At 47.4% G+C, this 20,893-nt stretch overlaps 9 protein-coding genes across 9 annotated transcripts; 7 read left to right on the top strand and 2 right to left on the bottom strand.

The window, feature by feature from the left end:
• Positions 1 to 149: 149 nt before the first annotated feature.
• F5147DRAFT_832163 (uncharacterized protein) lies at positions 150 to 2,584 on the top strand. The gene is made up of 3 exons (XM_041443798.1): positions 150 to 284; positions 349 to 1,044; positions 1,097 to 2,584. Exons 2-3 carry the CDS (start codon positions 366 to 368, stop codon positions 2,299 to 2,301), a joined length of 1,884 nt encoding a protein of 627 aa, XP_041300392.1. The 5' UTR covers positions 150 to 284; positions 349 to 365; the 3' UTR covers positions 2,302 to 2,584.
• A 116-nt stretch (positions 2,585 to 2,700) lies between these two features.
• On the top strand, positions 2,701 to 4,232 carry F5147DRAFT_664029 (small GTPase Rac1). The gene is made up of 9 exons (XM_041434958.1): positions 2,701 to 2,885; positions 2,969 to 3,070; positions 3,124 to 3,155; positions 3,211 to 3,249; positions 3,300 to 3,318; positions 3,368 to 3,549; positions 3,605 to 3,711; positions 3,762 to 3,895; positions 3,948 to 4,232. The coding sequence occupies exons 2-9, from the start codon at positions 3,055 to 3,057 to the stop codon at positions 4,001 to 4,003; spliced, it is 585 nt and encodes a 194-aa protein (XP_041300391.1). The 5' UTR covers positions 2,701 to 2,885; positions 2,969 to 3,054; the 3' UTR covers positions 4,004 to 4,232.
• Positions 4,233 to 7,519, top strand: F5147DRAFT_664027 (uncharacterized protein). The gene is made up of 17 exons (XM_041434957.1): positions 4,233 to 4,455; positions 4,507 to 4,536; positions 4,589 to 4,593; positions 4,646 to 4,755; positions 4,805 to 4,879; positions 4,936 to 5,238; positions 5,293 to 5,350; positions 5,398 to 5,588; positions 5,651 to 5,773; positions 5,822 to 5,861; positions 5,911 to 5,920; positions 5,973 to 6,245; positions 6,295 to 6,659; positions 6,714 to 6,867; positions 6,917 to 7,026; positions 7,080 to 7,120; positions 7,172 to 7,519. Exons 1-17 carry the CDS (start codon positions 4,390 to 4,392, stop codon positions 7,336 to 7,338), a joined length of 2,121 nt encoding a protein of 706 aa, XP_041300390.1. The 5' UTR covers positions 4,233 to 4,389; the 3' UTR covers positions 7,339 to 7,519.
• Position 7,520: 1 nt separating this feature from the next.
• F5147DRAFT_624834 (Prephenate dehydratase-domain-containing protein) lies at positions 7,521 to 8,691 on the top strand (the record flags this gene model as incomplete). Its single annotated transcript, XM_041432662.1, has 4 exons — positions 7,521 to 7,757; positions 7,814 to 8,034; positions 8,092 to 8,302; positions 8,351 to 8,691. The coding sequence occupies exons 1-4, from the start codon at positions 7,601 to 7,603 to the stop codon at positions 8,689 to 8,691; spliced, it is 930 nt and encodes a 309-aa protein (XP_041300389.1). The 5' UTR covers positions 7,521 to 7,600.
• A 169-nt stretch (positions 8,692 to 8,860) lies between these two features.
• F5147DRAFT_741861 (cytochrome P450) lies at positions 8,861 to 10,945 on the bottom strand (the record flags this gene model as incomplete). Its single annotated transcript, XM_041439510.1, has 10 exons — positions 8,861 to 8,939; positions 8,992 to 9,135; positions 9,186 to 9,317; positions 9,372 to 9,639; positions 9,764 to 10,000; positions 10,057 to 10,338; positions 10,389 to 10,444; positions 10,493 to 10,519; positions 10,574 to 10,679; positions 10,735 to 10,945. 10 exons carry the CDS (start codon positions 10,943 to 10,945, stop codon positions 8,861 to 8,863), a joined length of 1,542 nt encoding a protein of 513 aa, XP_041300388.1.
• Positions 10,946 to 11,152: 207 nt separating this feature from the next.
• On the top strand, positions 11,153 to 12,336 carry F5147DRAFT_664006 (uncharacterized protein). The gene is made up of 5 exons (XM_041434956.1): positions 11,153 to 11,296; positions 11,350 to 11,703; positions 11,763 to 11,856; positions 11,909 to 12,113; positions 12,163 to 12,336. The coding sequence occupies exons 1-5, from the start codon at positions 11,173 to 11,175 to the stop codon at positions 12,262 to 12,264; spliced, it is 879 nt and encodes a 292-aa protein (XP_041300387.1). The 5' UTR covers positions 11,153 to 11,172; the 3' UTR covers positions 12,265 to 12,336.
• A 1,631-nt stretch (positions 12,337 to 13,967) lies between these two features.
• On the top strand, positions 13,968 to 15,048 carry F5147DRAFT_663997 (uncharacterized protein). The gene is made up of 9 exons (XM_041434955.1): positions 13,968 to 14,117; positions 14,182 to 14,204; positions 14,252 to 14,298; positions 14,360 to 14,369; positions 14,424 to 14,495; positions 14,558 to 14,563; positions 14,628 to 14,713; positions 14,772 to 14,832; positions 14,889 to 15,048. Exons 1-9 carry the CDS (start codon positions 14,013 to 14,015, stop codon positions 14,893 to 14,895), a joined length of 417 nt encoding a protein of 138 aa, XP_041300386.1. The 5' UTR covers positions 13,968 to 14,012; the 3' UTR covers positions 14,896 to 15,048.
• A 1,354-nt stretch (positions 15,049 to 16,402) lies between these two features.
• Positions 16,403 to 19,495, top strand: F5147DRAFT_624823 (uncharacterized protein). Its single transcript, XM_041432661.1, has 13 exons — positions 16,403 to 16,657; positions 16,714 to 16,743; positions 16,798 to 16,838; positions 16,897 to 16,941; positions 16,994 to 17,097; positions 17,146 to 17,485; positions 17,532 to 17,658; positions 17,709 to 18,179; positions 18,242 to 18,582; positions 18,636 to 18,792; positions 18,842 to 18,951; positions 19,002 to 19,042; positions 19,091 to 19,495. Exons 1-13 carry the CDS (start codon positions 16,592 to 16,594, stop codon positions 19,435 to 19,437), a joined length of 2,220 nt encoding a protein of 739 aa, XP_041300385.1. The 5' UTR covers positions 16,403 to 16,591; the 3' UTR covers positions 19,438 to 19,495.
• On the bottom strand, positions 19,496 to 20,648 carry F5147DRAFT_663989 (uncharacterized protein). Its single transcript, XM_041434954.1, has 4 exons — positions 20,580 to 20,648; positions 20,326 to 20,523; positions 19,894 to 20,269; positions 19,496 to 19,844 (listed from the first exon to the last, which is right to left on the bottom strand). The coding sequence occupies exons 2-4, from the start codon at positions 20,476 to 20,478 to the stop codon at positions 19,579 to 19,581; spliced, it is 795 nt and encodes a 264-aa protein (XP_041300384.1). The 5' UTR covers positions 20,479 to 20,523; positions 20,580 to 20,648; the 3' UTR covers positions 19,496 to 19,578.
• Between the last annotated feature and the right edge of the window lie 245 nt (positions 20,649 to 20,893).

The raw sequence follows: 20,893 nt of genomic DNA, 5'->3' as shown, positions 1-20,893 counted from the left end.
TCCTGTTTGCACGCCTGCTCCGGCTGAGCGCTGCGAAACGTTAATCGCTTTCCGTAGTAACGCGAAATTCAGTGTCACGTGATGGGCGCGTTGAGGATAGAAGAGAGACGTGCCAGCTCCGCTTAAAATGTGAGAAATAATCGTAGTGAGTACATCGTCACCCGGTCGACAGTTTTCGCAGCGACCCCTCCCGTGATATCCCCTACCAGCCCGCCCACTGTCACACACGTCAAAATCTAATTATCTTAAGTGGTTTGAGACACCATCAGAAGTCTTTTTTACGCGTGAGTACTCGTTGCGTTGGGCAGGAAATATATAGCGCTTAATAAGAGTAATCGGTACACATAGCCTAGCAGTCACCTGCCATGTCAGACACGCGACCTACTCTAAGCACCTCGCTTTCATCTACTAGCACGTCATCTACGAACGCAACTCGCACCCTGAAGCGACGTTTGACGTCTACTTCGGACCTCCCTTTTTTCACGCCTGCCGCCGCATCATTTAAGCCAAAGCCATATACACCAAACGGCTCCTCAGTTCCTGTCCCGCCGCCGCCTAAATTACAACCTTCTATGCGGATGCATTCAGCGTCATCCTTAGTTCAACATATGCCTATGATGGATCCTTCCCTGTCTGACCCGAATATATTTTTTATTCATCCTCCGTTCGTTGCCTTTCCAAATGCTCACCTGTACCCGGAAGGCCTCTCCTACTCGTTGATGGCTACGAATCCGGATTGGTTCTTAGATCAGAACGATTTTGTCAACGGGTCGTCTACCAATCCAGATGCAATCCCTTATCCTCCGCAGCTTGAACCGCCCAGAGGATGGTGTCCAGCCAAGAAAAAGGATCTCAAGGCTTTGGGCCCTGACGGCTGGCCCGAAGGTGAAGAGCCCAGGCTGCGTTGCACATTCTGCAGGAGAACGTATGCAGGGGTCAATGCAAAAAGTATGTGGAGGCGACACGTATATGAGAAACACAAGATTGCCATGTCGAATCGTCGTGAGGGACATGATCGTACTCGTGGTGGCCGCGGATCTGGCAGTAAGCTTATGCCCGCGAGTTGGCATCTCCTGATAACTAATTCTCATTTCAGGGGAACGAAATAACTATCACGATAAGGAAAATTATACTGATGATCATCGGGGTTCAAGGGGACCAGATAACAAATCCAGGAAGTCAAGAAACTTGTCCTCAAGGAATAGTATAACACCTACCCCAGACCCAGAGGATGATGACGATGCAGATGATGATGATTTCCCCGTGCCCTCTGCGCCTGTCATTGAACAGAATGAGTTTCCTGCACTTTCGTCACCTCCCGTCCTCAAACATGCAAAGCCATTGGACGAAGGAGTCACGCTAACAGATTCCTATAATTTACGGGCAATTCAAATTGATGACTCGAGTGCATCCCCAAAAACATCAAGATTTGCTATCCCCATGTCTCCTTACGACCCGACATTGACACCATCGTTCCGCCATTCTCCACCGCGTCTTCCTTCAGACCAGCCCTGGCGCTTTCCGAGTCCAAGCCACCCCCTTCATTCTGGGGCTAGGGAGTTTTGTTTGTCGATGCTCGCGCGTGCGACTCCTGTAACGAAAGGTTCATCTGTTATCGATTCAAGCTCCCCAAGCACTGGTACGACGAGTGTCATGAATACTCCCTGCAGTACCACTTTCCGCGGAAAAACGTTCGGCGACCTTAGTAGCATATTCACCGAAGGAAGCTCTCCCATCATCTTTAGACCTTCACCACGCCACTTATTTTCTGACAATCGTTCGCCAGTGCCAGTCTTTACTCGCCTTGACTTCCGCAAACGCTTGAATGACTCCTCACTCGGCGGCAGTCTACGTCGCAAGCTTGGTCATGACCGGAAAAAAACTGCCATGAACAACTCCTTTGACTTGCAGGGCGGCTGGCTTTCTGATAACTCGCTCTCATCTTCAGTGAGCAGTGCAGCGATACCAAGCCCTGCCCGCTTAACCAGCGATGATCCCTTTGGGAGCCCGTTCAAGCCGCTTGGATCTACCTTGCGACACCCGCCCGAAAAGAGGGTCATATCGCCGCCTCTATCTAGTCCAGAGGCGGAAAGCCCAGTGATGAGACATTTCCGTCTACCGGACAATGAAACGTCAGAATCCAATGACGGTCTCGTTGGCCTAGGCATTGGATTGATGGCACCGTTCGATCTTTCTACTTCAGCGGAGGAGAAGGATGAAGCGGAAGTCGAGGGAGTGTTAATTGATGTTGCGGATGATTTGGCACCACCATCAAAGAAACGCAGAGTGACGTTTGGTTAGCCTGAGTGATTTTGTTCGTTTGTTCTACCAGTTTTCGATCCGCTTTGCCTTTGTATGTCGTTATATCTGAATGGTTTCCGCTATTTATCAGCTCCAGAATTTTTCACTTGGCTTTGGCAATTGTTTCAGATTTGTACATGTACACCCGCCCAACCTACCTTACTTGTATACTGTTTTTCCTTGACATGTATTTGTTCCTACGGTCATTTGGCCTCCCCATGGCCGGATTTCGCCCGGAGTGAGATCTCAAATTCACAACATGATTAATCTGATCCTATCCCAGTGCCAAGATTTTACTTGGAAAGTACGTCGTGAACTGCCCCGCCTAGTGTATTTATTACGCCGTTGTGATGAACGAATGAAATACAGTACATTTGGTGCATGAGGATGTGAGAAAAAAGCGGAGATATGAACGAAATATTCCTAATTAAAGGTATTGTTGATCCATTTATTATACGTTTGCGGAGAGGCACATCAAGGATATCAAGCAAGGACAGCCTAGTCGCACCGATTCTAGGTGCAAAGCATTCCCTCGTACACCCGTCGTCGGTCGTCTTGCCTCCTGCCATCCTTCAAAGTTAAAGGTATGTTTAAATCTGTATCTTGAGCGTTTCAATTTGCTGACAGCCACAAACCACCCGGGCTTATCTCCTTGCGAAATTGGCAGGTCTATTCAAGCACTCGCTTATTCTGCGGACACATTGCTCTCCTTGAGGGCTTCTCTTTCAGGCAACCAAGTAGGATTCAATCAGAATGCACAATATCAAATGTATGTCTTGCTTGTCTACTGTCAATATCAATATCAGCTAACACGACATTCAGGTGTTGTAGTTGGTGATGGTGCTGTTGGCAAGGCAAGTTTTCCTTCACATCGAGGCTTTGGCGTCGAGAGATTCATGGGTGATCCAGACGTGTCTTCTCATCTCTTATACCACAAATGCCTTTCCAGTGAGTTTCATGCGCTCTTGTGTTGGAGCAACATTGAAGTTGTTTCATAGGGAGAATACGTGCCAACAGGTATGATCGGTGGGTGACCTGACAGTGCTGCCGTCTCACTCAGTATCAGTATTCGACAACTACTCTGCAAATGTGATGGTTGACGGGAAAACCATCTCTCTCGGCCTATGGGATACCGCTGGACAAGAAGATTACGATCGTCTCCGTCCACTCTCCTACCCTCAGACAGATGTCTTTTTGATCTGTTTCTCGCTCGTCAGTCCACCTAGCTACGAGAACGTTAGAACCAAGGTGCGTCACTCTTCGGTCAAATACACCAACTTTTTTGTTAACCGCAGCAATCCAGTGGTGGCCCGAGATTTCACATCATGCACCATCTACTTCGGTGGTCTTGGTTGGCACTAAACTCGATTTGCGCGAAGATCCTGCTACCATCGAGAAACTTCGTGACCGGTAAGTCTAGCATGCTACACGAGACCTGTTCTTAATCCCAAATTACCCAGACGCATGCAGCCCATCCAGTACACGCAAGGAGTCTCGATGGCGAGGGACATTGGTGCTGTCAAGTATCTCGAATGCTCTGCGCTATCGCAAAAGGGCCTAAAGACCGTGTTTGATGAGGTTATCCGTGCTGTTTGTGAGCATTTCTATTCATCCTCATCGCGAGACGTGTTTAACCAGACTTACAGTGAACCCTCCCCCGAAGGAAAAGAAGCGCAGTGGTCGTGGTTGTGTTATCGTATGAGAGTGGACTTGTTATTACCATGCTCATATAGATGGATTTTCTTTGTTTTATCATATCACGCCCATTTATGTTGTTGCTTCTGTTACGACCTATATGTTGCATCTGATGGGTTCTTAGTCATGGGGCGGGAGCGTACTTAGTGCGAGTCCAAGTAAGAATGTCGAGTGTAAATATTATGGTCCCGGATATGGTTGAGCGAGTTACTTTTAGGATTGTTTTAGAATTGACGTTGTCTGAGGTGGTTCTTCGACGTTTCAACACCTTTGGACCTGCACTTCTTCCACTGCTTCCACTAGTGGGCCTTACTTATCAGTTGGTCCAAGTTTGCATGCTGTAATCACTCGCTATCATACTCTTTATCAAGTCCACGTTTCCAATCTTTATCGATGCCTAAAGCACCAGGTTCAGTCGGCTCGGGAACAGGCGGCGCTACTGTACTCAAGAGAAATCAGGTGCAAGGCTTTTTTCTCTTTCCCTCCCCAAATACTCAAATTATCTTTTAGGCCTGCCATCAGTGCCGACGACGCAAATTGGTGAGTTTTAATATGTCATTTGAGGCAGCATTCTGACCTATACCACTACAAGAAATGGTAAAGTCATGTCTAGATGAGAGCTGCCTTTGCTCAGATAATCATCCACCAGTGATGCCAGACGACCCTGCTCGACGTGCGTTCGCTCGCACAAGCATGCTCGTGACCATGCACAGCCCGGGGCAAACTTGCCGGAAAGGCCGGAATGTACATTCGACGAAGGTACGCGTCATCGCTGGTAGATTGCTCTTGTGTTCAAATCTCAGATCAGTTGCAACAACGGAGACTCCATCTACTCCATCAGATAGTCCCAAGAACAGGTTTGAGCGACTGGAGACTCGGATAAGTACGTGTATGGCTTGCTCAATTCGTGGAAACTCATCACCAAATTCTCGTCCTCAGAGGAGCTCGAGGCACTTTTAAGCCAAAAGGAGCAGGCAACATCCCCAGATGCTAATCCATCTAGCAGTTCGACTCTCTCGTCTATCCAGAATTCACCTGCTTCTATTCAATCTGTGCCATCAAATTCACGTCCTGGTTCGGCATCCACAATGAACTTCCCGAGTGACCTAGAATCCCTATTGTCACCATCTAATTTGGACATGAATGCTCAGACGGTTAACCCGTACTTTTGGAATGGCAATTCACATCTCATTGAAGGTGCAAGCGCCAGGATCGATGCTCCTTTGCTTTCATCTGGCATGGGTACGTGTGGCGACCCCTCTTTCTTGTAAATTTAGACTCCATTTCTCTTGGCAGACGTCATCTGGTCACATTGGCCTGTCAACCTCCCCCACCCAGAACTCATTCGTCATTTGTGAGTCGTTTCTCCGATCAATTTCTTCGGCTTATTGTTCGTACCAGGGTCGATATGTTCTTTTTGTTTCACCCGCACGCATCCCGCCTTTTCCACAGGGCTAACTTCATAGCTTCGTTATCATACCCGCCAGATCATCCAGATTTCCCCGTTGCACCCGTTCTACATGCCATATGCGCCGTCAGTGCCATCTACACTGCAGCTGGAGGACCCCGGACAAATGCTGCAGACTTTCCATGTAAAAACTTCATCTTTTAATTGTTCCAACGCCTATTTGGCTAACAATCGCCTTTGTGGCAGACGAAGGTCAATTTGCACAGCCGGACCTGCCTGATACATTTGCAGAGCAACAAGCAAGCCACGCTAAGGAAACGGTCGAGAAGTACTTGAACAAAGGTCAACACTTGGTTCAATGCGTGCAAAGTCAGTGAGTCTATGTGAGCGGCTGCGTAGTGACTAACTGTCTTTCAGCATATGTTCTACTGACGTGGTATTATTGGTGTCACTCGAAGTCAGTTTATCTTCTATCGAACGTTCTCTTACTTACCAGCTTGTGGCAGATGGGTTGAGGTTGCTATGATTTACATGCCTCATGAAATATCGCTAACTGCCTTTGATGCAGTTATTTACTTGCAGTGGCCAATCTTTGCGCGTTGCGATTCCGTTGGGACTTAACATTTGCCCTCCATTTCGTTCGTTACTTGGGAGCTCCCCAACAATGTCGATAATCTCGCCGCCTCGCACTCCAATTGAAGACGAAATACGAAGAAATACCTTCTGGCTGGCGTACGCAGTTGATCGCCAGCATGGATCTGGCACTGGTTGGGCGCTCTCTCTTGATGATGACGACATTGCCCAAGTTTTCCCAGTCACAATGGAGCAATTTGAGTTGGGGGTTAGTACAACACTAAGCTTTTCTTCCTGCTAGCTGATAATCTACTCAGATACCTGTGAACTATAACGTGCGCCAGTGGTGTCACGTCAGAGAAGCGGTGCTTTTCCATCCCCCCGATATCACCGATTCCTTCACATTGTATATCAAGAGCACTATGCTTCTTTCTTTCATCAAAAACTTCAACCACCGATACAGGATCAAATCGAATTTGGGAGACGCGAGATTCCTACCGGCAAGGAACTTTGCAACCCAGGTGTATGGAGATCAGCCAGATATTCGGTCATCCCCTGCCTTCCTGGAATTGGATCAGTTGCTCATGTCGTTCCGGTCATCGTTTCCAAGTAATCTGAAAGACCCATTCAGAAACGGACAGGTGGACACGCACTTATACACGACCTTCCTCACCGCACATGTGTGAGTTGTTGAAGTTTTCTGACTACGTGTCTAAGCTCATTGTCATATTTTCAGAGCAATGATTTTGCTTCATGAACCTCACGCCAATCTAGAGAGGAATTGCGCTTCCGCTGCCAAAATACTCGAGAGTGCCCGTGCAATTCTGGAACTCATATATGCGATGTGGTCCACGAATTATGATATCGGGCTTTTGGACTATTTCTGCTCGGTATGTGATAGCTAACCTGGGGTCGCTTATATCTCATCTACTTTGCTAGTTTTGCTGGTATCTTGCCGGTCAATGTTTTGGCCGTTTCCTCCGCGCTGCCAAGGAAGCTGCTTGTGTCCAACAAATAGACACCCTACGGGCAGAGCTCGACTTTGTAAGGTCAGTGGTGCGTGACGCGTGGTGATTTCCTGAATAACAAACTCTTGGCTCAGGATGGCATTGAGCAAGATGGCCGAACGAGTTCCCCTCTCATGTACGTTATTCGGATGACTTTTGCTTCCGGTACTCAATGTTATATTTTTAGACCGGTATCAGAGAATGTTGGATGCCGTGCATTTGAGTCTTGCGGGCGGGAGACCAGTTTCCACTGTCAGCGATCAGCAACTGCTTGCCAATGTCTCGCAGGCGAGCGCAAATCATCCCGACGTGGCATACTTCCTTAAGATAAATAACATAAATCCCCAGCCTTAACTTTTCCCCGCTTTTTTTTTTGGAAACAGTCTGTCTCGTTATTAAGTTATCGCAATAAATAATGTATTGTAAAGTTTACCATGTTTTGCCTCTGTCCATGAAGTACTTTAGCAGCTACAGCTTCATGTACTTTGTTTTTTTTTGAATCTTGATGTGATACGATTACGACAACGATCATGCGTTTCACTGTGTATGTAATTCATTTAATGACCTTTGGACGTCCTGCCTGGCCAGACAAGCCTGGACGAACAATAGACTATCGATGTCGAACACTCTTTCTGCACTGGCATCAAGCTCCGAAGAAGTGCAGGAGTTGCCTGCTCTGAATTTCTTAGGTCCGCCCGGAACATATTCCCATCAAGCGGCGTTTGACGTTTTTGGTGATTCTGTCCATTATGTCGCAAAGCAGACCATCAGTAGTAAGTCGGTCTTTTACTGGTCGCTCATATCTGTGATGATCTATTGGATCCTCTAGGCGTCTTCGAGTCTTTATCGCCTGAGCTGCCTTTTGGTATCATACCCCAAGAAAATAGTACCAATGGGTCGGTGATCGAAACCTACAACCTACTCCGATGCGAATTCGCCGGTCGAGATAGTTTTGTGAGAGGGGAGACAAACCTATCGATTAAACACTCCCTGGTAGTTCGGAAAAATGTCAAAATCGAGGACATCGAACACGTTTTCAGCCACGAACAAGTGAGATCACATGCGTCTCCCTTCTTGCATGTAGCACATTTTAATGCATCACTGCAGGCTTTAGGCCAATGTAAGGCATTTTTGAAAGGACATCTTCCAAGAGCGTCGCTTGTGCCGACAGACTCGACTGCGAGCGCTGCTCGTGCATTGCTCAACCCACCGTCCGAGAGCTTTGATCCTTTCAAGAGTGCAGCGATCTGTTCAACGGTCGTGACTTCGCTGTTTCCTGGCCTGGAAGTGTTGCACACTGGCATCCAAGATGGAGAATGTAGGTGATCTTTATGATGTATCACAGAAACGAGCTAAGATTCTGCAGCCAATATGACGCGCTTTTATATTGTATCCTATGGCGCGGACGCTCGGGTCCCATGGCAAACGCCACCCATCTACCAGAAGCGTGCTCTAATCCGTCTCTTGCCTGACAGAGACTCTTTGGCGTGGGATTTTTCACGGGCGATCAAGGCACTCAATATACCCATCTCCCGCATAGATCGACGCCCATCCCTATCTTCACCCACCTTCCATGATGTATACTTTCTTGAAGTGTTTGCTGAAGGGGGAGAAGAAAGTGATGTTACCTGGTTCGATCGTGTGAACCAGGCCGTCGAAAGATTAAAGCAAGAAGGTCTGGAATCCACAGTTCTGGGCATATGGTAGTATAGATATTCGTGTAAACCAGAATTACAAGTATATTCGTTTCATGCAAGGTCTACTTGCACAATATCGTGTCATAATAAAATTTCGAATTCCATCCGTTAAGCACGCGAAGCCGAGAAACAGGAGAGCCTGAAGTTCACAATCTAGACCTCCCACCGATGCACATAGTTCAGGAGGCGGTACCCTTGATTAATTCATCGGCTCTTTCCGAGCGCGGTATAAAGCGACATTTGAAGGGCTTGGGTCGGCTTATCCGTGACTGTTAATAGCTCATCTTCTGATAGCAACGACGTGACACACCTAAGCAAGGAGGAAGTGTATGCAACTTCAGGTACAATCTCGAGGCCATTTTCATCAATGCATCTCTCGATCGAGTACACAGATAAAATGCACGCAATGGAAAACCAAACAGTTTCGTAAGCTAGCCAGCGTCCAGGGCACATCCTGAACGAAGTGAATACTTTTGGCTAAATGAAAGTATTTTGGTAACAAACCGTCTTCCGAACCCGAAGGCTGGCCAAGGAAGCTTGTTGATACCAAGGTCATCGTTCTTCTTCTGGTCTGAGAAACGCTCAGGACTGAAAATTAACGGATCCGGGTAAACATCGGCGTCATGAAGGATTGCCCTATAAATTATGTATAAGTTTCATTATTTTTCATTTCATCGATGTTTGACTTACCAAACGTTGGGCAAGACCGAGGTACCGTTTGGAATAAAATAACCGTTGTATTCATCATCTGAAGTTACAAGGCGAGCCAACCCCATAGGGAGTACTGGATTCCATCGCAGACATTCCCAAACAACGCAGTCAATAAATGGCAGTTTAGATCTGTCAGCAAACGTTGGCAGGCGGTCCATGGCAAGAATATCATCAAGTTCTTGCTGCGCTCGTGTCTGCACTTCGGGATGAACCAGCATCGCCAGAACGAAGGAAAGCAAGGTAGACACTGTCTGCAAAATCGAGTAAGTGACGACCAAAGAACTCATGAATATTTGCAGCGAACCGTATCTGCCCCAGCTGAAATTGAGTTAGAGTCAACATATCCAAGTGCAACGAAAAGAATGACCAACCTGCATAGGAGATACCTGCTACGTTTTTAATTACGGTCTCATAGTCGGGATCCGAATTTACATCCTGTTGCAACTTCTCTAATTCCTTCTGCGCAAAACACGGAATAGCAGTGCCGTTCGCCATACGTTCCCTCACTGCCTGAAATGGTTGGTCGATCATGGCCCTAGTCTTTTTGCGCCAGATCGACGCTTGACGCTTGAAATTTGCGCCGGGCACGCGTGCAGGAACGTATTTTACTGCAGGCATGGATACTAGTCAGTACTGTTGATCGTGGCTCGTGCAACCAACTTACAAAATGGAAGATAATCAACCAAAAATGTGCCAAAGATGCCTGCCATACCAAGACCCTGCATCGCTTCGTCTGCCAATGTGACGTAAATGTCACCTTTGTCTGAAACCTCATGTCCGTACGAGATTTTCATAACGATAGCCGCGGCTGTTCGGCGCAAGTGGTGAGCAAAATCATCCGGTGTATGGGCCAAATTTCGGAGAGTTGTATAAGTCTCCTTGGTGACGACCGAGTAATAATCCGACGTCAGCAGCCTGTGAAAATGACGATGGAAGAGAGATCTGTCTGAGGGGCGAAAATTCACTTTTACATGCCTGTTATAATAGACCACGTACGTTGTTTCCACCTCTTCCCGTACGGCATTGACGAAAAGAGCCAATCCCATCCCATTCTACGACTTTCAGCCACGTATCAGTGATCGATTGACAGCAGTACTTACAGTTCGACCACCATAGTTCTGACAGGCCTGTGTTCTTTCATGATTACCCAAGAGACAGATCAAGTCGCAGAACGGACTTGCCTTGAGGAATATTTTCTGCTCCGCCTTTCAAAAAGTTCCTCTGCTGCCTGTGCCGAGTTAACGACGATGATGGGGTTGCCTAGAACGTAGACATAGATGATGTCGCCTGTAAACGTTATGGGTAGATAAGTTAATTACTCCTAATGTTCCATGTGCCCTACCGTATAATTCTTTCCACTTAGCATAATGAAGCCACTGATAGCTAGATGGCAAATTAAAATTGCCAAACCAACCTGTGGGAGGACCAGGCGGTAGGGGCCTCTTCACGGCAACTGTGGCAAGTAAAGCGCGTGGTAGGAACCATGCGAGTGCGAAGAGGGCGAGAAAAAATGTGGAAAGATCAGCGAGGGGGAGGCTGAATGACGGCGGCATCATATTCTATGATGGAAGGGAAGATAGGCTGACGAGGCAAACGTGAGGATACGAATTACCTCGGCAGCTGGTATTTTATCTCGGTGTGACGATCTGATCATTAGAGTTCTATGCAACCCTTAATAACTACGTACAGTTGACGTACAGATTATGCGAAGCAATGCATTGCCCCTGATAAACCCCGTGACGTGTCGCTTCTTCTTTGCACCGCTTTCAACTTGTCAATAATGGCCACTAACCCATTAGCTGGCCCATCAGCCCTCAAGGATATCGTCCATCCTCAGTTCCACCAGAACAACTTTTCCGAAGAACTCTATGTAAAAAATGAACTTGGTCTCAAGCTCGATAAAGGTAACTTTCTTGCGTTTTTAATACCATCTCTTCCACTCACAGCTTCTTTCAAGACGATCAAATATGTCGTCTGTCCTTGACCCCAACTGGTTGTCCATTGGGTCCACTTCACTGTCCTTTACGTCATACAACACCCTCTTCACAGAACTTTCAGCCCCCAAAGCAGTTACCCACACATCCTCGCGAACGAGAACGTTTAGCTACAGTCTGTAAACATTGGCTACGTGGTTTGTGTAAAAAGGGTGATGCGTGCGAGTTCTTGCACGAGTACAATCTCAGGCGGATGCCAGAGTGTTGGTGGTATGCAAAGTACGGTTATTGCTCAGCAGGAGATGAATGCCTCTATGCTCATCCCAAGGAACGCCGTGTTGAATGTCCTGATTACAAACGCGGATTCTGCAAACTAGGTGTGTGCCTCTGTCAACTCGTCACGTCGGATCTATTAATCGTATCATATTGCACATAGGACCAACATGCCCTCGCAAGCATGTTCGCCGTGTCGCCTGTCAACTCTACCTAACCGGTTTGTGCCCCCTAGGTCCAGACTGCCCTCGTGGCCAGTGCGTGTAATCCATAATCACTCTTCTTGCTTGACTTCTTTGTTGTTCCCAGTCCAAAACCTGACTTACCGCCACCTAAATCATACGAACCTCCATCACCGCCTTCAAATCGTGACCTTGGCCCGCCGCCACCAGGATATGGTCGGTATGCTGATTTCGATCGGGGAGCCATGGGTCCACAGGTGACGTCGCACAGTGGAGGACCGAACGGTGGCGGACCACCTCGTAGAAATCTCGATGAAGTGCTGTGTTTCAAGGTTTGTTTCTACGCGTTTATTTATAGAGGAAAATACTCATCATGCCCAGTGCGGAGAAAAGGGTCATTATGCCAATCACTGTAGGAATCGTAATGTACCAGGCAATCGCGGTGGTTTAGATCGTGCCAAGAGGTTCGGCATGGAAGACTAGGCACCTATTGCCTCGTGAATGTATTTCGTTGTGCCTTGGAATGAACCTGTCGTTTCGACACCTTGAGAGAAACGACACACATGTGCAAGCGTCACCAACTACACGAAGTGGCGACTTCCGTCACTCTAGTCTCCAGGCACCTGCTGATCAGTGCGCCTGAAATGATTCCCTTTTTCTAACAAGGTTCTCCTGCCGATGCTAACCCTGTCAAGTACGCCTGGGAGGGGATAACATCTTATTTTCGTTGAAATGCAGCATTATACATACAAGTACTAGTACCGAGAAGAATCTTGGCTAGGCCGGAACAAAAATCCATATGCGGGATATGAACAGATGTCGTGATATATCATGTCAAAGAGAGTTTCTCTAAGTCCAAACAGGTAGCCCCAGCGCGCCAGATTTGTTGTCTGGCCATGTACCTAATTTACAAAAAGCGTCCTCAACTAAGATTTAAGTTCAAGGTGTCATAAACTACCTACGGCCCGTAGCGCCGAAACTGTCCTGTACTAGTATTGTTGTATACTAGTATCTGGTTATCACGGAAACACTCTGACCACTAAGGTTAACGTTTAGGACTGCTGCATGGACTTGAAAGCTTGACGTCTTGACAGACCATTCGCGCGCTAGCGATCCTAATTTGGTGGCTTATGTCATTGTTTGGCTGGTGACAACGGGGACTACTTTACAATTATGTAAATATTCGAATCAAATAGTCTGATTAGGCTTGCTATATACTTCCCCCCACTGTACTCCCACCGTTTGCCCCTCGCCTCCGAGCCCATCAAACTCTAGTAGCACAGTTCGGATGTCTCTCTTGTAGCCACGTCAAATGCTGATCCTATCTGATTTACTCATACGCCAAGCTAACGCTCGGTCCAGCCCAACCTCATAGATTGTGTCATCGACTCTAGAGCCAGACGAAGCTGGACTCACGTTAAATGCTGATTCTATCTGGTTTGCTCATACGCCTTCCCGAGCTAACGCTCGGTCCAGCCCAACCTCATACATTGTGTCATTCACTCTAGAGCCAGACGAAGCTGGGCTCACGTTAAATGCTGATTCTGTCTGGTTTGCTCATACGCCTTCCCGAGCTAACGCTCGGTCCAGCCCAACCGCATACATTGTGTCATTGACTCTAGAGCCAGACGAAGCTAGACTCTTGTGGCCACATTAAACGCTGATCCTATCTGGTTTGCTCATACACCTTCATGTCATATGAAATAACCTAAGTGCGCTGTCAGCTCCCACTCTCCGCACAGCTACCGCTTTGGCTGCCACGGTGCTACCTATCCTCCGCACGCATCAAGAGAGACATGGATGATTGCTATTGATGCAGTAGGATGATAGTACTACCTGTAATTTAGGGGGACTTCAATGGGTTGCAAATACAAAAGGCGTAAGGCAACCTGTCAGGGCGGACTAAAGCCAGGACTGCGTTAACCGGAAGGTCGTTCTCGTGTATGTCTGAAGAAACTTGTGAGAAGCTGGAGTCTAGGTTACCGCTGTGAAGGGTGTTGAACACGACTCTGGGAATCCCTGGAATCCAGAAACGAGTACAGAACATGTACTACACAGATCGTGGAATGTTTGTGCGGGAAAATTAACGGGTCAAGCGAGTATAAGCTTGTACTGGCGGCTGTCCTCCGTGACGATGACATAAGCTTTGTCACTTTCAAATTCCCAAAGGTCTGAGAATCTCCGAGTCAGTGAGTTGTGAATCCTGACCTTTCTTTTGCTGTTTCTATACGATGGGCTGGCAGAAAACCTTTTCGCTTTCACAAAGATCCAAGGGGTGTCATCTTGTCACGGATGAGGTTTATGCCCATATCACACCAGGTATCAAGGACGTGAAGGTACGACTAGTACTATTCACTTGATTCGGCTATTCCAACACTGCTCGGATCACATCTTGCACAGGTTGGGATGCTCTTCCTCTTCATGTGAGTGTAGCGTAGCCCGTATTTCGGAAATTATCAAACACTGTCAGTCAACACACGTCAGCCGCGCTGACGATCAATGAAAATTATGATCGAGGTCGGTTCTCAGTGAAGTACTAAATCTGTGAGTTAGTGCTCATCATGTTTCGGTGCTCCAGACGTTCGCAAAGGAGAGACATCATGAATCAGTAGAAGACGACTATGTTGGCTGAACAATTCAACAGACATGGACATGGCTCTGGATAACATCGTTCCCGAGAGTCTTAACTGGAAGCACACGGACGAAGGCCCAGAGTAATTATTTCACGTTCACCAGTGCTTACTGATAATCAGACTCATATACGTGTGGCCTACAGTGACTCGTATGTGGCTTTGTTGAATTTCTGCAAAGGTGCTCTTTCACCAACGTAAATCCTGTTCTTTCAGCGTATCTCACACGAAGACATCCTTGATCGGTGCCACTATCTCGATCCCAATTACCGATGGCCGTCTGAACCTCGGCACCTGGCAAGGTTAAGACTCTTGCATTTGCAGAGCTCACTTAATTATTCACATCCGTTCATGTTCTAGGGATCTACTTGACTGAATTCAGACACGCAGCACATTCTAGGCGGATCGTTGCCACAGTTTTGTAAGCGAATTATATATTCTCGGGGTATTGTTAGCATCAGCTGACTTAAAGATCAGATCATAAGTTGCTGGCAACATATATATGGAGCAATTGCAGTGATTATAAAGACCTATCATACGCTCCTGGTTACATACGTGCTATAGTGCTTTTTATCCCCTGTGGGTGATTTGGACAAACTTCTCAAATGGAAAGACTGCCTAAACCGATCGGAATCTATTATGATCTACATAGTCACGCGAGCTGACAGTTCCATTGAACATGAGGTAGGTGCACCTCGCTTCATGCGGGAACTTGCGCAGTCATGATTTTGCTCACCATTCGATATTAACGTGAGTAAGCCTTTTGAATACAGCAAAAGATCGTACATCCCGTTGTTCTCGCGATAAATTCCCCTTCAGCAAGTTAATCACCCTTCGGCACACATCCCGCGCGAAGACGGCCAATTACAATCATTTCAGTTATCATTTATCACTATACCAATGGCCGGCCCGCTAAGAAGTTCTTCGAAGTGGGAGAGATCCTAAAATTGTTGTACTTCTTACGGTGGCACTCAGCCAAAAACGCTCTAGGGTGATGGAGCTCTAGTACCCGCTAGGAATGCCGTTATGTACGCTTCAAGCATTGCATGAGTCACGGCTTGTCAGGAAGAAATGAGTGCCCCAAAACGCGTAACCCCTGTCATACATGTAGCAGACCCGACGCCATTCGTATTGTTGCCGATTCTTCCAAGGCTACCCAATTAAAGACTCAGTGGTTCCCAATGCCATCGCTTCTTTGCTTGCCTTGTGGCACGCATGTTCTTTCATTCTCTCGTACTGTTTCTTTTCTGCGGTGGACTCGGACTGCCGCAATGCTATTGCCAGTGCATCATTGATACCATCATGATGTCTTCTTCAGTGATCTAACCCATCAGCAAGCTCATCACGGTCCACTACGTTCCTCATCAAATGTCACCTTGACGATATGATCATTTTCCTTCAGTGCTCACGCTCTCTCACGTCGAGTTACCTTTTGGTTTTTTTTTACCGACCTTCAGTATGACACCACCAATGAAGTACCTCCGTGAGCGCTCCGAGTTGAAAGGAAATAATTGAACTTAATAGTAGAGAGCAATTGAAAAACGAGTCAATAATTGAAACCTTCCGTCTGGAATGGACCGAGCTGTGGGAACAGCCGGGGAAAGCCCCGCGGGTGACTTTCAGTAGGTAAATTGTTCCTTTTGGAAAGGCACCGCTTCTTCGACAGTCCTGGCACTATGCTGTGTGCGTGTACTCACCAATGTCGACGGCCTGTACACAGGATCCGGAACACACTTATAACAGCTATCAGCACCTGCAGCTGCAGGCATGAACGTTACATTAACCCACTTAATGTTACTATGAGTTAAAATGTATGTTTACCTGCCATCGTTCAAGTTGGTGACGTACAATCTACAAAGAACGTTTCAGCCTCTTGCTTACCGGTTACATTCTTGAACCTCCTTGTACCTGAGATTATTAAAGGTCCGCGAGGCCGCTCACCCAAATAGTTCATGTATGAATATTTGAATGATGGTATCTCCATGATGCAAGTGCGAACTCATCGTCGACTATTGCACATTTGAATACTCACTCCCTGCGAGCAGTTTGCTTATATTTCCCAACCACCGAAAAAGCAGAACTACTCGCTCCCCACCCGCTGCGCCTTGACACAACCACAAACCCGGGTATCACTACCATTCGAGCACTAGTAATACATCAAGCACCAATATCGTCAACTAATGCCGAAGGCGACCCAAGGCGCTAGCGCTAGCGCAACAAATCGCCCTGCACTTCGTAGGAACCAGGTAAGCACACGCCAATCTTTCCGTTCTTAAAGTGGAATATCTACTATCCTTCAAAGGCTTGTCGGCCATGTCGAAAGAGAAAACTCGTGAGTTTATGATCGGCTGCCTTCGCTTGCCAAAGGTTGAACTCAGACCTCTAGAAATGTGATGCTGCCCGTCCCCACTGTGGCACATGTGTGAAGTGCGTACAATAGCTCTCGGTGTTCGGTACAAAGATAGCCTGACATGGCGGACATAAGGCAATGGCAGTCCCTCATAAGTGTGCCTGCACCGCCCGACTACGCGTAAGTTCTCTACGAATACATGTGGCTTGTGATGTTCACATCCAGATCTCAGGCACCCTGCAGAACCGCAGTGCGTTTATGATCCAGTAGACGGTCTCGCTCTGGCGCCAGATACAAATCCTCTTGAAAAAATTCGGCTTCTGGAAGAAGAAGTTTGTACGTTGCATAACCTACTCAACTATATGTCGGCTGAATCGCTTCCAGCGAAATTGAAGACTCAACTTCAAGAGCAACGAAACAATGGCCCGTCAGGACCATCTCAGCAACTACTACGCCATCTCGGTCAGTTCCGCCCTGGATCAGCCTCTTCTTCCTTGAATCTTGAATCCGGAAGTCCTGCCACTAGTTCTGTTCAAACACCGTCGCTTCCTTACCCAAAAGACCTTATAATTCCAGGTCATATGGACGATTCTGATCCCCGTAACAACAGCAATAGTCCAGAACTTTACGAGGTTCGGCACAAGAGTTCCACTGACACCATTCTTGAAATAATATACTCCGGCTGGAATCCCGATCTCCCTGAGCGCAGTGTTTTGGAGCACTAGTGAGGTTTGATGCTCTGTCTATCGCGTTCACTAAGGTTTCCATAGTATAGATGTGTTTTTCAAGTGCGATCCTTGTGGTCCTCGTATCCTTCATCGCCCATCCTTTCTTGCAGCCGTACGTCTGGATCCTAGGGATCCTTCCTTTCCACACTCGGCCATACTCCATGCAATAGTGAATCTGTCACTAATTTTAATCTTGGATCTCACTGACAGCAGTGGTAGTGTGCGTCAGCTTCCAGGTGGTCCTCCCGCAATGTGGCAATTTTGCCCGACGGCACGAGACGTGATGAATTTGCGGAGTTCCACGCAAGTAAAACTCGACAGTATATTGACAAAACCATGGCCACTGGCCAAGATATCTTTCCCGTCGTTCAGGCGTGCATCCTGCTTGCTTGGTATTTCTATCAAGAAGGACGATGGGTTGAAATTTGGATTTTTGCAGGATTCCAGACTCGCGTTGCCATACCCTTGCGGTTAAATTATCCAGGAACATTCTCGACTCACAACAGTGGATTACCGGGTGGGTATCTTGCTCCCCCGAGGGACCTCATAGATCTAGAGTCACGTCGTCGCACCTGGTGGACGACAATCATCTTTGACCGTATAGTGTCGGTCGGTGGATGGATCCATGCAATTGATGAGAAGGACATGGGAACTGAGCTTCCTCTCCGAGGGGAGGACTTTGACTCAGAGGTAAGCATTAGTTATCGTTCGTTTGAGAGCTTATAACGGCTCCGGGTTGACCTCATCCTTAGCAATTAATGCCTAGCAATCCTCAAAACATGTGTACGGAAGACGTCTTTACCACACATTTGCCGAAATACACCGATTCGTTTCTACTCCTGATCAAGGCCATCATGGTGTTTGGTCGTGTCACGGACTTCAATGTCCGAGGAAACTTGCATGTTCCGACTGCGCCTAGCAAGTTTCAAGACCCTTTCGAATTACCTGGCTTTGCGGATCTCGATCGACTTGTCTACAATGACTTCCTAGCGAACCTCCCAACCATGTTCAAAATGATGAGCGCTAACGATCTGCCTGGTAATCATGGCTCAGTGGACACAGACTTATATATGGTCCATATTATACCGTACGCGTAAGTGCTTTGCCCTGCCTTCCTCTCGTGGATTGTCACATATCAACTTTTAGGGCTACGATTACACTTCATAACCCTTATCTTGACTTAACCGACTTAAATCGCATATCCACGAGTCGATGCATCAATGCAGCAAGAGCCATTCTTTCAGCCTACTTCAAGTTATCCGAGACTTCTTTGGATATATCACGATTGCACCCATTCGTCGTAGTGAGTTTTTGAGTTGTCCCAATCAGAAGTCATTCATTGTCTATCGCAGATCTGTTGGTACCTTGCCGCAGTCGTTCAAGTCCAGGTCTGCAAACACTTCATAGAAGTAGGGGATGAGGCAAGAGAAGACCAGGTATGGGGAGAAATCAACGTCTTGCGGTACGCTCTCGTTTGAAAGCTCGTGGAACCTCCATTGATTGGTATGACAGACGAGCAATGATCAACTACGGAGTGAGATCTCCCATAGGTAGTACGTATATCTCTTTTTATCAAAGACTTCTCATTCACGATGGTGCAGCTCGCCAAGAGAAGTTATTGCAAGGCCTTATGAGAGAAATAGTACGATTGACAAGCCAGAAGCAGCCATTGGAGGTGGGGCTACCTCTGTATCCATTCTCTCATACCACATTGTTTGCGACGCCAACATTACCTGAAAATGCCCAGATGGCACCTCTGCCAAATCCCTCCGCGTTACACTCGATGGAGTATGATTCCCCGATATTCATACGTGATTCGGGCTCACTAGATTCATACTGCCGCCCCGCTGACGATTCACCTCCCATCCTGTCCAGCTGGTCCCCCCACGAGCTACAGCAGCCGCTCTCTTCCGAGAGCGGAATAGTGCGATGGAATCACCGCATATGAGTTTATATCTCTTCATCTCGAACCATTACTTATACTGTTGACTGCCTTGGACTGTGCAATATATATCCACTTATAATGCATTGAATTATTGGTAGCTGGTTCTCATTACGTATCGAAAGAAATGTCATCGGTGCATTAGCATCATACAAATTCGCGGAAGTCCTGTGATTGTCCTCTCCTTCTTTCGGCCTCCAGCATAGCGTCAAACTTGGCTTGCTCTACTGTTCGATCATCCATTCCAGATGATGGTGGGTCGTTACTCGGCGATGATGTTGGGTATGGCAATCTGTTCCGTTCATGACGTTGTCGGATAGTGTCCCATGAAGACACATAACCAGCAGAACGTGCGTTCGCTGCACGTATCTCTTCCCAGCGATTCTTTGGTTGAGTTGCTTGGGGTGAAGGGGCTGCGAAAATGTCAGAGTGACATATAGCAGAACCAATACGGTTACTCGCCATCGGAATGAGGTAAAGATGCCCCCCAATTCTCCTCGCTAACCATCTCCGGGCCATGCTCTTGACTAGTCCCGGAAGTAGCAGTGCTGTCCAAACGTGCAGCATCCTTTCGTATTCGTGACAGCGTGAAGCCCAACTGCCCATCGCCACCAAGTCTGCGGTCAACATTGCTCAACGCTTCTATAAAGCCTGCGGGGTTTTCCAGAGCTTCTGTAAACTGTCTGTGGGCCAAGACTTGTCTGACCCCGCCAAAAACCAACCCTATGGCGGTGGCAGCGCCCGAGCCCCATGCAAGCTTTGCGTAAGACCACCTGGGACGCGCCATGGAGTACCCGTAACCGAGGGTGGCGCCTGCAGCCCCGACCCCATATATCGCCTGTTCGTAAGGATGCGCGGTCAACTATGAACATGATACCGGAACAACAGACGAACAGGCCAGTGTCTGTGCCCCCCAGGCAGGAATCTGGTTGCTAGCTCAAAATCATGCTTTGTGATGACGCCTTTCTCTAACTCTGGGTGTAAGAGTTCGACGGCGCGTGATCGCGAGGAGAAAGTGGTTTTGAGCCACTGCTCGGGATATGACATCGTTGATACTAATAGTTACTGGTGGTAATTATTATTGGATTAAATCTTTAAAATTAGTTAGTTGTGTAAAATATTTGGAAACAAGAACCTTGTTTAATTACCAAGTCGTTTACCGTCGATGGTCGATATCAGCGCTTTGTACAGTATGTTACTGTGGTCAGTGATGATCCTGCGTGTTTTTCCCCCGAAGATTATTATTTCACATCCCTTCCTGATTTGCCCGCGTCTATAGTCTGAATCATATAGCCAGCCCTCCAACTCCCTTCAGTCTTTGTTCCAAAGAAACGTACCCATCCTGGATCTGCCAAATTCCTTCTGTTGCTGCAGTGTTGCACTTTCGTCGTTCATGCCCCGAGTTGAATGCTGCACTCAACGGGGCTTTGTCTGCTCGTTATATCTCTTTTATCAAGCATCT

The sequence above is a fragment of the Suillus discolor genome (genome assembly GCF_016758755.1).
Source record: "Suillus discolor strain FC423 chromosome Unknown F5147scaffold_1, whole genome shotgun sequence".
NCBI classification, from domain to species: domain Eukaryota; kingdom Fungi; phylum Basidiomycota; class Agaricomycetes; order Boletales; family Suillaceae; genus Suillus; species Suillus discolor.
This window is presented reverse-complemented; position numbering and strand designations above follow the sequence as displayed.

Coding starts and splice junctions, on each gene's coding strand:
- F5147DRAFT_832163 (XM_041443798.1), top strand. CDS start 366: ATGTCAGACACGCGACCTACTCTAAGCACCTCGCTTTCATCTACTAGC. Junction 1,045..1,096: donor TGGTGGCCGCGGATCTGGCA/GTAAGCTTATGC, acceptor TTCTCATTTCAG/GGGAACGAAATAACTATCAC.
- F5147DRAFT_664029 (XM_041434958.1), top strand. Junction 3,156..3,210: donor GTGATGGTGCTGTTGGCAAG/GCAAGTTTTCCT, acceptor TGGGTGATCCAG/ACGTGTCTTCTCATCTCTTA. Junction 3,896..3,947: donor TGAGGTTATCCGTGCTGTTT/GTGAGCATTTCT, acceptor CCAGACTTACAG/TGAACCCTCCCCCGAAGGAA.
- F5147DRAFT_664027 (XM_041434957.1), top strand. CDS start 4,390: ATGCCTAAAGCACCAGGTTCAGTCGGCTCGGGAACAGGCGGCGCTACT. Junction 4,456..4,506: donor CTGTACTCAAGAGAAATCAG/GTGCAAGGCTTT, acceptor ATTATCTTTTAG/GCCTGCCATCAGTGCCGACG. Junction 5,589..5,650: donor AAATGCTGCAGACTTTCCAT/GTAAAAACTTCA, acceptor CCTTTGTGGCAG/ACGAAGGTCAATTTGCACAG.
- F5147DRAFT_664006 (XM_041434956.1), top strand. CDS start 11,173: ATGGCCACTAACCCATTAGCTGGCCCATCAGCCCTCAAGGATATCGTC. Junction 11,297..11,349: donor TGGTCTCAAGCTCGATAAAG/GTAACTTTCTTG, acceptor GCTTCTTTCAAG/ACGATCAAATATGTCGTCTG. Junction 12,114..12,162: donor ATGAAGTGCTGTGTTTCAAG/GTTTGTTTCTAC, acceptor CATCATGCCCAG/TGCGGAGAAAAGGGTCATTA.
- F5147DRAFT_663997 (XM_041434955.1), top strand. CDS start 14,013: ATGGGCTGGCAGAAAACCTTTTCGCTTTCACAAAGATCCAAGGGGTGT. Junction 14,118..14,181: donor CAGGTATCAAGGACGTGAAG/GTACGACTAGTA, acceptor CATCTTGCACAG/GTTGGGATGCTCTTCCTCTT. Junction 14,714..14,771: donor GAACCTCGGCACCTGGCAAG/GTTAAGACTCTT, acceptor TTCATGTTCTAG/GGATCTACTTGACTGAATTC.
- F5147DRAFT_624823 (XM_041432661.1), top strand. CDS start 16,592: ATGCCGAAGGCGACCCAAGGCGCTAGCGCTAGCGCAACAAATCGCCCT. Junction 16,744..16,797: donor CATGTCGAAAGAGAAAACTC/GTGAGTTTATGA, acceptor TCAGACCTCTAG/AAATGTGATGCTGCCCGTCC. Junction 19,043..19,090: donor AGTGAGATCTCCCATAGGTA/GTACGTATATCT, acceptor ACGATGGTGCAG/CTCGCCAAGAGAAGTTATTG.
- F5147DRAFT_663989 (XM_041434954.1), bottom strand. CDS start 20,478: ATGTCATATCCCGAGCAGTGGCTCAAAACCACTTTCTCCTCGCGATCA. Junction 20,270..20,325: donor GGGGGCACAGACACTGGCCT/GTTCGTCTGTTG, acceptor CCTTACGAACAG/GCGATATATGGGGTCGGGGC. Junction 19,845..19,893: donor ATCTTTACCTCATTCCGATG/GCGAGTAACCGT, acceptor ACATTTTCGCAG/CCCCTTCACCCCAAGCAACT.